Source organism: Lissotriton vulgaris, chromosome 5 (genome assembly GCF_964263255.1).
Source record: "Lissotriton vulgaris chromosome 5, aLisVul1.2, whole genome shotgun sequence".
Classification (NCBI taxonomy): domain Eukaryota; kingdom Metazoa; phylum Chordata; class Amphibia; order Caudata; family Salamandridae; genus Lissotriton; species Lissotriton vulgaris.
Genome location: NC_141693.1, coordinates 1,964,748,705 through 1,964,760,941, shown reverse-complemented (window position 1 = coordinate 1,964,760,941; position 12,237 = coordinate 1,964,748,705). Strand labels below are relative to the sequence as shown.

The following is a 12,237-nucleotide window of genomic DNA, read 5'->3' as shown; positions in this document are numbered from 1 at the left end:
CTAGAAACATTCAAAATCACCGGCCGCTCAAGCCTCGGTGCCAGAGCGACTCGCTCACCAACAACCCCATCACCCGTACCAATTGATCTTGTACTCTTAACAGGGAGACTCTCCCTTGGTTTCCACACGGCCCACCACCCATCCTTACCTCTTGGCAACTGCGCCGACTGTTGTTGAACATCAACACGATCCCCATGAGAAGGTCCAGACCTCACTGCCTCTCGCACCGCTGCATGGTCCGCACGAGACTCCTGCAAAATACGAGAAACAGGGGGTTGCCCCAGCCCGCCCCTCTGGGCCCGTGCTGCCAAAAGCCCAACATCCTTATCTCTCAATTCCCCTTCTTCCAAATCATCATCATGAAAATTCGCATAGAAAGCTTCGTCAGAAAATGCAACTTGTGTACTGCCACTTGGCAGAGCCCCATCACCAATTCCCCCATCATAAAACTGCCAGTCAATGTCCTGAAAGCTGCGCTCACGCAAAACTGCAGAAGAGATATCCGCTCCAGATAACTCCCCCGTGAGCCCACCACTGGAAACAGCCGTAGGGACAGTTCCGGGGCCCGCAGAACCAGCCAACAGCCGCCCAGCCGGAGGCACAGCTTGAAAACTGCGACCGCTCAAGCCAGACAATGAAGAATCCGCAAAACCAACCCCCCCCACAGCGGCAATGCAAGCACCCCTCGAGGACCGAACAACCGACGCCAAACCAGAGCCACCACCCGACCCAGTCGCAGGCCCACGCTGGAGGACACCTGGCTGTCCCCGCGGAACCGGGAACAGTGCCTGACTATGAACAGGAGGCGCCCCCCTTTGATCCAGACCCAACCCACCAGTAGCCAGGGGCTGCAAGGGCGCAGTGTGGGGGCCAGCCGCACCGGGGGCCATGGACCTGGTGGCCGGGGGGGGGCGGCGTGTGGGGCACAGCACCTGCGGTGTCCAAACCAGTGGCCGGGGTAGGAGCCCCAGTGGGGGAAAACACAGGCAGCGCAGCAGTGGGGGGCCCAAAGTCGACACATCCCTGGAGCGAGGCACCATGAGTGGGGGAGGGGGCTGGGCCAGGCACCGGTGTGGCAGGGGAGAGGAGATAACACTGCCCATTGACCCATAGGTAAGGGGAAACCACATCCGGCAAGACAGCCACTGAAGGTGAGGTGTCCGTATACTCAGCAGCAGGGAAAGGAGACCGAGCATGCCCCTTTAAGTCCAGGCTCCGTCCCCGCTTTGCTTTGGGACCCGCCTGGGGCTTCACAGACTTCCCGGAAGCAAGACCGCTTGCAAGCTGAGCCTGCCGGCACACCGAGCGCCCCCGCCTCCCCCCGGGCGCCCCGCGCAAACCAGCACTCAGTAACGGTAAAACACATACCTGCTGGAGGGCGCCCGGGACACTCGGCGGGGGCTCCACAGCTGCGGGAAGCGGGACCGGCATGGACACGGCCGCCGGCATGGCCGCCTCGCCGTCTTCCTCCTCCGCTGGGCCTGGGGACAAGCATGCCGACACCGCCCTGGACACACCCTCCGCAGCCTTGCGAGGGGGGCGGGACAGGCCGACCCACGCCTCCGCCGGCACACCAGGCCGCAGCAGGTCCTCACGCCCGGCCTCACAGAGAGTCTGCACGGCCCTCCGCACCTCCGCCGCTTCCTCCATGGACCCAACTTCCAAGGTAAAACCGCGCGCCGCAAAACAAAACCTCCCTTCCCTTGCCTCCCGCTACGCAGTTCCCAACCGCCACCTGACTTCCCCTTATCTAGCCCCCTAATCAACCCCACCTGCTTCCATGATTCTCGCGCGAACGCACCCAGGGAAAGACCAGCTCGCGCCTGGCTCTCCCTGGGTCCCCCCTTGTGAGTAGAGACCCACCTTGAGAGACAGTTCGGTAAGTAAGAGTCTGGGAGTGGAGAGTTTTAAAGGCCAGCCTTGAGAGACAGCTGGGTATGAGAGAGTCTGTGAGTGGATAGCTTGAGAAGAAAGTCTTGAGAGGCAGTTGTGTATGTGATAGTCTATGAGAGGAAACAGCCCCTGAGTAACTGAGCTGGGTGTGTTGGAGTCTGTGAGAGGTGATACGCAGGGTTAGTGAAGAGTTGTGTATGTGAGAATCTGTAAGAGGCAATGGATAGCGCTCCCCAGTGAGTGACAGCTATGAATGTTTTGTTGCTTACCAGTAAGCTTCATTACCCCGATTAAGGTACTCCTTGTCCCAGTCCTTACAAAGTGAGGCAGACCTGCCTCACGACAGGCTAGCTCAAAACACTAGTATTTCTTCTATTTTTTTTATTTAAGCCCCTCCCACCCACTGCTATGCCTGTTATCAACAAGTCCAGACACAAACACAGCACAGGGAGAGAGGGAACAGGACAGGGACAAGGAGGACCTTAATCGGGGTAATGAAGATTACCGGTAAGTAACGAAACATTGCCCCCTCATATGCCCTCCTCGTCCCAGTCCTTGCAAAGTGAGGACCTCACAAGCAGAAAAAAGCATGAAGAAAAACGTAGGACACCATGGGTCCATGCAAAAGTATAAAACATTTAATCAAACAAATGAATAAGACACAGCAGAGTTCAAGACGCCAACAGCAAAATTGTCCATAGAGGCATGCAAGACATCAAGGCGATAATGCCGGACAAAAGTGTGATGGGACAAATCTCCTGGATAGAAACCCCAGAGCCTCAGCCCAGGAAGCTGACACAGAACATGTTGAAAGCCCCTGAACCTGAGTCAGAGGAGGCAAACCTACAGACTTATAGTACTGGCAAACCGCCGAATGCACCCACCGACTGATGGTGAAAGTAGACACCTTCTTCCCCTTGGTCACACCCCTACAGGAGACAAACAGGACAGGAGAAAGACAAAACCCCAGGGTATGTTGGAGGTAAACCTGAAGGGCTCTGCAAATATCCAAGGTAGAAGGAACATGTGTATCCCCTTCCCTAGGCAAATTAGGAAGAACCACCTCCTGCTGCAAATTGAACTTGGAGGAAACTTTAGGGAGAAAAGCCAGGTCAAGCCACAAAACCACCCTGTCCTGCAAGAACTGCAAATAAGGAAAGGAAACAAACAAGGCACCCAACTCACCCAACCGCAACAAATCAGGCTCCAACAAAGGCTCAAAAGGGGGCAACTGCAGACCCCTCAGAACAGTCGGCAAATCCCAAGAAGGCACAATCAAAGGTGCAATCCGACAACCAAGCCAAAAACTCCACAGAAGCTGATTCACCAAAGGAGCAATACCCTCCAAGGAGGCCCCCGGACTCCTAAATGCCCGAACCATAACCCACTGCGCAAGAAGGGGAAAGTTCTTTATAAAACCATATAGAATAAAATCAAGAATAGAGGCCGGATCTCCAACCACAGGATCCACACCATGAGATGAGCACCAAGAGACAAAGAACCCCAATGCTTACCATAGCTCTTAAGGGTAGAAGGCCTACGCAACTGCTGGATATCACAGGCCACCAAAGAACAACCCAAAGCCTCCAACGTCAAGCTTTCAAGAGTCAGGCCGTCAAATGTAACCGCAGAGGATGAGGCAAAGACAGAAGTGGAAACTGAAGCGAAGACAGGATCACGGGAAGCCGGACAAACCTGCCCCCGGCAAGCTGCATCAGCAGCGGAAACCAAAGGTGGCAAGGCCAAAAAGGAGCAAGCAAGATCACAGACACCTTCTCACCCGGAATCTCCTGCAGCACCCTAGGGAGGAGAAGAATTGGAAGGAAGGCATATAGAAGGCCTGGTTGCCAAGGAATCGAGAGGGCATTTACCGCCCACACCTGAGGACAAACCATCTCGTAACAGAACCGAGGGAGAAGAGAGTTGTGCAGGCAAGCAAAAAGATCAATCCAGGGTGTCCTGAACCGAAGACAAAAGTCCCGGAATAGAGTAAAAGACAGATGGAACTGGACTGAGGATGGAAGGTTGCGGCTCAAGCTGTCTGCATGAAAGTTCAGGTGACCCTGAATGTAAACAGCCCTCAATGCCAACAGGTGAGACTCGGCCCAGGCACAAATCATGGAAGCCAGAGACGTGCACTGGGCCCCCCCCCTGGCGGGTCAAGTAACAGCGAGCCACCTGATTGTCGGTACGAACCAACAGATTCGCCCCCCTGGAGGAAACCTGAAAATACAGCATCGCCTTCTAAATGGCCGCCAACTCCCGCCAATTTGAGGAACGGACGCTGTCCTCCCGAGACCACTGACCCTTGGCCTCCAAGAACCTCAACGTGGCCCCTCAACCACAAAGACTGGCGTCTGTTGTCAACAAGAGGGGAAGAGGAAGCTGAAAATGCACTCCCTTTTCCAGATTGGGAATACAAAGCCACCAGCCAAAGTACCAAACCAGAACAGCGGAGAGAGGAACCAGAGAGTTGTAACCTGCACTAGAAGGGTCCCTATGAGACAACAGATGATTAACCGAAGGCTTGAGGTGCAGGCGAACCCAGAGAGCCACATCCGTGGTTGCAGCCATCAATCCCTGGACCTGCAACCAGACCTGAGCAAGGGCAGATGGGAAACTCAGCAGGTCCCGCTGAATAAGCTGAAGAGTAGAGATTCAAGCAGGAGGGAGAAACACCGCCCCCAACAAGGTGTCGAAAATTCCCCCGATCAACTGAAGTCTCTTAATGGTGACAAGATAAGATTTCACCAGACTCAGCCTTTACGCCAGACCCCGGATTATTTGCCATCATCGCCTCCACTACCAGAAAAGCCTTAGAAAGGGAGGAAGCCGAGATCAAACAATCATCAATATAGTGAAACACAGAGGTACCCTGAAGCTGCAAAACCCCACAGAAGGAGCCAATACCTTGGTAAATGTCTGGGGACAAGTGGAAAGGCCAAAAGGCAACACCCGAAACTGGTAATGGACACGTTCACTGCAAACCTCAAGAACTGCTGGCTTCCCGGATGGACAGGAACATAAAAATAGGAGTCTTCTAAGCCCAGAGAAGCCAAAAAATTGCCCTTTTGGATGAGGGGAATGACGAACTGCAAGGTAATCATCCAAAAAAGATCCAGCCGTACCAATTTGTTCAGATCCTTGAGATTCAGAATCGGGCGGTACAAACCATCGGGTTTTGGGACCAAGAAGAGAATGGAATAGAAACCCAGGCCCTGTTCCGCCTCTGGAACCGGAAGGACAGCGCCATTTGCCGGCAACTTGTCCACACCTGACAACATAGCAGACCTCTTCGTGAGGTCTCTTGAAAAGGGGTAACCCGAAAATAGTCCAGAGGGGGAGGGCCGTGGAACAGAATTTGGTATCCCAGATCGATGACCGACAAGATCCAATGGTCGGAAATCAGAGCAGACCATTGATCCAGGAACAAATGGAGCGGAGCCCCCACTTTGGCATAGTCACTTTTGTCCAGCACCCTGGGGCTGCTGTTGAGGCCGGAATTTATAATGGATCGCAGACCCCCAGACCACGTGCCTGTCCATGAAAGGGCACCCTAAAAGCCTTGCTTATTGGAAAAGGATTTCTTCTTCTTCACACTGAAAAGGATTCTACAACTATTTCTCCTCCGCACACCTCTGCACCATTGTGTTCAATCCAGCCCCAAAAAGCTGGGGACCCTCAAAAGGCAGTTTATGAATCAAGGTCTTCTGAGCAGCATCAAGACACCCAGGCTTTGTCAAAAGAGACCTCCGAACAGCCACCCCTGTCCCGGCAGTCAAAGAGAAGGCCCACAGCATGTGAAAAAAAGTCACAAAGGACAGAAACTGCACCAAGACCTCCATCTGTGCCAAGATAGGAGTGGGATCCCCCTGATCCTGAAGACAGTCAAAGAACTTCTCGAAATCCTTGACCTAGAACGCATAGGCCAAGTAAGTGCTAGCCCGAATCCCAAAATGAGAAGCAGCATAAAAACGCTTCAGGGTGAACTCCACCTTCCGTTCAACCGGATCAGCAAGGGAAGCCTCCTCCGAAGACAAAGACAAATAGAAATTGACTTGACTTTAGGAACTTGAGGAAACTGGACATAAAATTCTGCCAAGCGATACCTCTTCCCCAAAAAGCGAGGAATCCCCTGTTTGTCGACCTCAAGCCATTCCATAGCCAGAATGTCCTTAATGACATCATGAAAAGGCAGTTCATCCACCACTGAGGTACTATTCTGGGAGTAAAAGCCATCATCCACCAAGGATTTAGGATCAAACCCCAGGACCTCACGAATATGGGTCAACATGTCTGAAAAAACTTTTCCCTGAATTGCCCATGTCCTCATCCTTTTCTACCTTAGATTTTTTGATAGAAGGCTCAAGCAGCGCAGCCTGAACATCAGAATTCATCAATTCCTGCAACTCGGACCTGGAAATTTGCAACAGGCCATCCTCCAGCAGGTCCTGTATATTATTCCTCTTAGAAAGAGATTTGGCATGCACAGGAGGGAAATCCTCATCCGCCATGGCCGAAGCAGAAATTTCAAACACCACACAGGAACCCACATAGCAAACAAGGAAATGTCCAGTAACTCCCCCTAAATCCCACCTCCAAGCAATCACGTCTCAACTCCCATGAGACTTGAATCGCCAAAAAGGCAGCCCCGCTGCCTCCCCTTCAGCCACATATACACAGAACATGGCAGTTGGTTGCTGCTGGAAATCCTCAGCACCGGAATGACCCGTAAACCAAACGCACAGGAAAGCTCCCCACGTTCAGTAAACAGAGCAGGGACGCGACCGACTGGAACACTGGTAAGGTCCGCGTCAAATACACACAAAACAAGCATTGGCATAGCCAATAAGTCTCGCTTTTGGGACCTTCTAAGTATTTAGTTATGCAGCGGGCGCGCCAAAGGCAAGCCTGTCTGCGCCCGTCCGCGGCCGGACGGGACAGGGGCCATGCATTATGCCCGTTTTCCTATCCGTTACTCCTCAACTGAACTTAAATCCCTTCAGGAGGAGTGGGCCATCAATCCAGATACTAGGAGAATCTTAGACAAACTAGGGATTTTGTCCCGCAAGAACACTGCTGTAGTACCACTACCTATACTCCTGTTCACACGCCACCGACAAGCCCGAGGGACGCCCTCCCCAACACGCCCACCCCTCTTACCAGATCTAGCCAAGACAACCTGTCCATTTGGTACCTTGACACTTGCTCGATGGTTAGGCACCAATTAGAAATGTGCTATCTTCTAGATACCATTAAGCCAGACATACTACTTTTATCAGAATCCTGGCTAACAGTCAAATCCACCTTGGACATTCTGGCTGCATTCCCAGACAACTACTATGTCCTCCAGGCCAACAGGCTTTAGAGCAAGGTAGGGGGGTGAGTTGCGGCCATAATCTCCCAGTTACATAAATTCACTTCTCTAACCACATCAATAATCCCCTCTGTTGATAGCCTCCTTTTTAAGTTTGAATCTAATGGCTCCTCCTTTACTTGCGCGTTATTCTACAGGCACCCTGCCCACATGCCCAACTTCCCGCAATTATTTGGTTATCTGATTGCTGAGTTGGTGATTAACCATGCTACAATCCTGATCATTGGTGATTTAAACTACTGGCCACATGACCCGCGTGAAAGCCCTTGCTCGGCAGACTTTTCTGATTTGCTGAAAGGAATGAACTTCTCCCAGCACATTAAAGTAGCTACCCACATAAATGGACATATCCTGGATTAGGCCTGGACTTCCAATCTCAATATCATTGACATACAAATCACTCCCTGCACATGGTCTGATCACCACTTATTTCTTTTTCCATCTCCAATACCCCAGCCACTAAAGTTCCTCCAACAGATTTCTCCATGGTCAGGAACTGGAGCCCGGTAGACATCACAACTCTCTGCACCTTTTTAGCCACCTCCATGCCTTGTACCTCTCAGCCCATGGGCCACCCGGCCTCGCCGCACATTCAGGCAGAAAACATCAATGCCTGGTTGGCTTCAGTGAGAGATAGCCTGGCTCCCCTGAAAAAGCTTAAAAATAAGAGGCCCCATGACGCTCAGCGTTGGTTCACCAACGACCTCAAGGATAAGAAACTTGCCGTGCACCAAACTGAGCACAAGTGGCGACAGGATTACTGCCCCATAAAAAATCAATTTTTACTCAGTCCTTAAAGATTATAAACGTGCCATTCTTACAGCCAAATCTGATTATTTCTCCCTGGAAATCCTGGATTCCACTAACAAAGCTAAAGCTATCTTCTCCATCGTGGATGAACTCATGAAACCTGACTGCGTCACTGTTAAACCCTCATCATCACAAACCCTCTGTGATTCTCTCAATACTTACTTCATTGACAAAATTATCAATATCAAAACTAGTATCCCCAAGGCCACCTCACCCCCGATCCTGGCTACGCTTATCGTAATCCTCTTCACTTTGACCTTTTCCCTCCGATTACTCAGGAGGTCTTCTTTTCCCTCCTTAAAAAGGTTCGCACAGGCTCTCCGAGGGACAGCTGCCCTCCTCACATTGCCCGGGAGGTATTTTTCCACATTCCCGAACCTCCCCTATCACTCCTGAACAACTCCCTCACCATGGACATCGTCCCCAACCTCTTCAAGAAAGCGGAAGTTGCACCTATCCTCAAAAAAGCAGGCGCTGACCCCCGTGTGCTTAGCAACTTCCACCCAATATTGTTGCTACCCTTCCTGTGTAAAATCTTGGAGGCTTATGCTGCAAACTGCCTGAGCACATTTGTGGAACACTCCCATTACTTAGACCCTCACCAAGCGGGCTTCAGGCCCGGACACTTCACCGAGTCTATTTCTCTGGCCATTCATGATGAACTCAGAAAGGGGGCTGACCAGAACATCACGCAGGCACTAGTGCTCCTGGACTTGTCGGCGGCTTTCGACACCTTCAACCACAACTTGCTGGTTGACTGGGTCGAGAGCGCCAGCATCCGGGGCCTTCCGTTAGGATGGATCACCTCCTTTCTTAATCATGGCTATCAAGCGGTTCGTCTCTCCAACTTTTCTTCGGAGAAAAAAAGACCGACCTACGGGGTCCCCCAGGGTTCTCCTCTCTCCCCCCTCCTTTTTAATCTGTATATTTTTCCCCTGATTTTAGATCTCCGGAAGAGAGAAGTAGTTACTTTTAACTATGCTGATAACCTCCAGCTTATTTTTAATGTTTACTCCTCACCCTCCTCTATGGAGAACTTTCAATCAACCATGAACTACATAAGAAACTGGATGAACCTAAACCAACTAAAGCTAAACCCAGACAAGACAGAGCTGGTCCTTACAGGGTCCTCAGCTAATCCGTGGAACTCTAACTTCTGGCCCCACTCCTTGGGATGTCCGCCCTCTCCAGTTAGCACAGTCAAGAGCCTAGGTGTAACAATTAGTAGTGATCTCACCATGAAGGCTCAGATTAATTCGGAAAATAAGCTGATTCCTATCCTTTGAGGCTCTTATTCATGTCAGTCGGGACCTAGTAATGTCGCGTATCGAGTATGCCAATTCACTGTACGCCGGAATCCCTGCATATCAATCACAACAGTTACAAATGGTACAGAACCAAGCTGCTAGGCTTGTCTACGGGCAGCCGAAATTCCACCACGCAAAGCCTCTGCTTAAGAGTCTGAACTGGCTCCCAGTGACCCAGCGCAGCCTCTTAAAACTTGGCTGTCTGATCCATAGACCCTTGTCCTCCCACGGACTTGTTGTTATCGCTACCAGAATACAGCGCTACGTCCCCTCTCATGACCTACACTCTTCCAGTTTGAACCTATTGACCCCTTGTTTATTTAAACGGAAAAAACACAGTGGTCTAAGATTCTCGTCCCTGTCACCACATTTCTGGAATACCCTTCCCCCGGAATTGCGCCAAATTCCCTCCTATCCTCAGTTTAGGAAATCCCTTAAAACATGGCTTTTTCCCCAGGCCTATAACTAGTCACCTCCCGCTGCATCTGTCAATGCCTCTGTGCCCAAGCGCCAAGAAACCGCTGGTGAACGCACGCTCAACAAATAATTTTTTCATATGAACAGGAACAGGCATGGAACAGAAAACACCAATGCTCGTGTTGGACAGGAAAAAAACAGGCCTGGGAGTGGGTCGGAGGGGCTTATATTGAAAAAAAAAAAAGAAATACTAGCGTTTTGAACTAGCCTGTGGTGGCAGGATTGCCTCACTTTGTAAGGACTGGAACGAGGAGGACATATGAGGGGGTTATGTGAGAGAGTGTGAGAGGAGTGATGGAGCACAATAGGTCTGCGAGAGCCTAGAAGGACGCTTAGAAACACGCAGCTCTATGTGAAGATAGACAGAGCCCTAGAGAGTGTCAGCCCAACCGAGAGTGTGTGAAGGGTAGAGAGACACACAGACAGCTGTGCATGTGAGACTGTGAAAGACGATAGAGCCGCATTGTAAGAGAGGGCTGTGTCCAATAAGGGCTGTGAAGAGATAGGGGAGGGTCCAGAAAGAGACAGCTGTATCTATGACAAGAGAGGTGGAAAGGTACAAGGCACAGTGAGAGGACAGCACTGACTTCTTTTCTGCCACAGGTTGTGACCCTGCACCCGCCCAAGGCGTCGATCAACTTGGCAAACGGATGAGACTCTCGTGCTGCGGGAGCAAAGAAATGAACAAGAACAAACCCCCCTTCACCTGGCTGCAGGACGGGAAGGCGGTTGATGGATCTCTACACAAAGGAGTCTTCGCCATCCCGAAGCTGGGTCCAGAGCACCGTGGCCTCTGGAGCTGCCTGGATGAGGAAGGAGATGTGTTGGTCGAACTCTGTCTGGAGGTGACGGAGGAACAAGACGCCCCTGTGGCTGCCCAACCAACATCCGCCCCTCCGGGGGGACACAGCGCCAGGGGTGAGTCTGGAGCTTGGAGCCTGATATTAATCATATATTGATTTTTCTATTGCACTTTGGGTTTAATCTGTTTATTAATTTTAGGAAGTCGGCCCTTTGTGGAAGTGTGTTATTTGTCATGCAGCAAGAGGTTAGGCAGTGTACCGTTTTATTTGTTTGTGGCGTTGCTCTGTGCAAGATGCCTATTAATGATGAATTCTGTTTTGATTTGTTTAAACTGTAATTGGTGCTTATTCATACATTCTTGTTTTACATGGGCCGACCATGATGTCCACAGTAGGCCTGAGCGAAATTTAAATCACGCTCGCATAATTCACATTATTTGGGGAATTTCATGTTATGCTTGTTGCGTGAAATTCATGATGTTACGCCATTACATCACGTCTTGTAATTACATGATGTTCGTGGTAATAATTTATGATGAACATGCCATTTGTGATACAAATTTACAGAGAACGCGTGGGAACAACAGAACGTAAGTGGCTGTTCGCATTACGGGGCAGATTTACAAGGTCTGGCGCATCTCTGCAAATCAGCAGGGATGCGCCAGAACACTTGCGACACGCAAAATAACCCGTGCGCCACCACCGATGCGCCGCATTTACAATGTGGCGCGCTGTGGCGAACCGATGGGCAGATGCGCGTTGCATCCCCCGGCGGAAATGAGGCGCATTGCTGGAGTCACGTCGCAAGTGCGACGCGGCTCCAGGAAGGCTCGGGGTGCCCTATGCCTAACATGCTGCGTCACTCCTTATAACTGCTTCAAGCAGACGCAGGGTTTTGACACAGCATGGCCATAAAAGTGACTCAGTGAAATCTTGTAGATTTCACTGCGTCATGTTTACGAGGCGTACCTGCGAGGGAACGCCCACCCTGAGCTGGAACGCACACATGAAACCTGTATCAGGTTTCATGTGGCGCAGGGGTTTACAACGTGACGCATCTCCCTAGATGCGTCACATAGTAAATACGGCGCAACATGGCACATGGTTTACGCCGCCGTTGCATCACAGAAGTGACGCAAAGGCGGCGTAAATGTGTCGCAAGGGGCTTGTAAATCTGCCCCTGCGTTTTTTACACTATCTTATAGGGTGAAATGCATACTCGCATCAAAAACTGAATCTAGGTAAGACTTGCACCACTCGAAGGTGGTCCAGCGACACCGAATCGAATGAATGGTGTATTCGTTAGTAAGTCAAGGACACGAGTATCGAATACTGCTCATAGGCCCAGAAGTCTCAGCAGCTACACTTCCCCTTATCCATTGCCAGGTAGATAGCACCAATTTCACCGAGCATCGTAATTTCAGTGTGTTCTGCAAAACCTACAGCGATTTGGGACTGAAATCATTTAAAACATGGTGGTCCTTCCCATCAGGAGCAGTGGGATCTGGAAGTCACCGAGACATACCGTATCTTATTAGTCTCTCTGCCTGTGCGGTGTGACTAGAAGGCC

General features: G+C 51.0%; 1 protein-coding gene across 2 annotated transcripts in view; it reads left to right on the top strand.

Annotated features, from left to right (window-relative positions):
- The window catches only part of LOC147717891 (cell adhesion molecule CEACAM5-like), a 145,783-nt gene that overhangs the window by 63,674 nt on the left and 69,872 nt on the right, over window positions 1–12,237 (top strand). For both annotated transcript variants that reach the window (XM_086924661.1, XM_086924662.1), the window contains one exon: window positions 10,468–10,782. In XM_086924661.1, coding sequence (XP_086780787.1) covers window positions 10,468–10,782 — 315 coding nt within the window. The remainder of the gene's footprint in view (window positions 1–10,467; window positions 10,783–12,237) is intronic.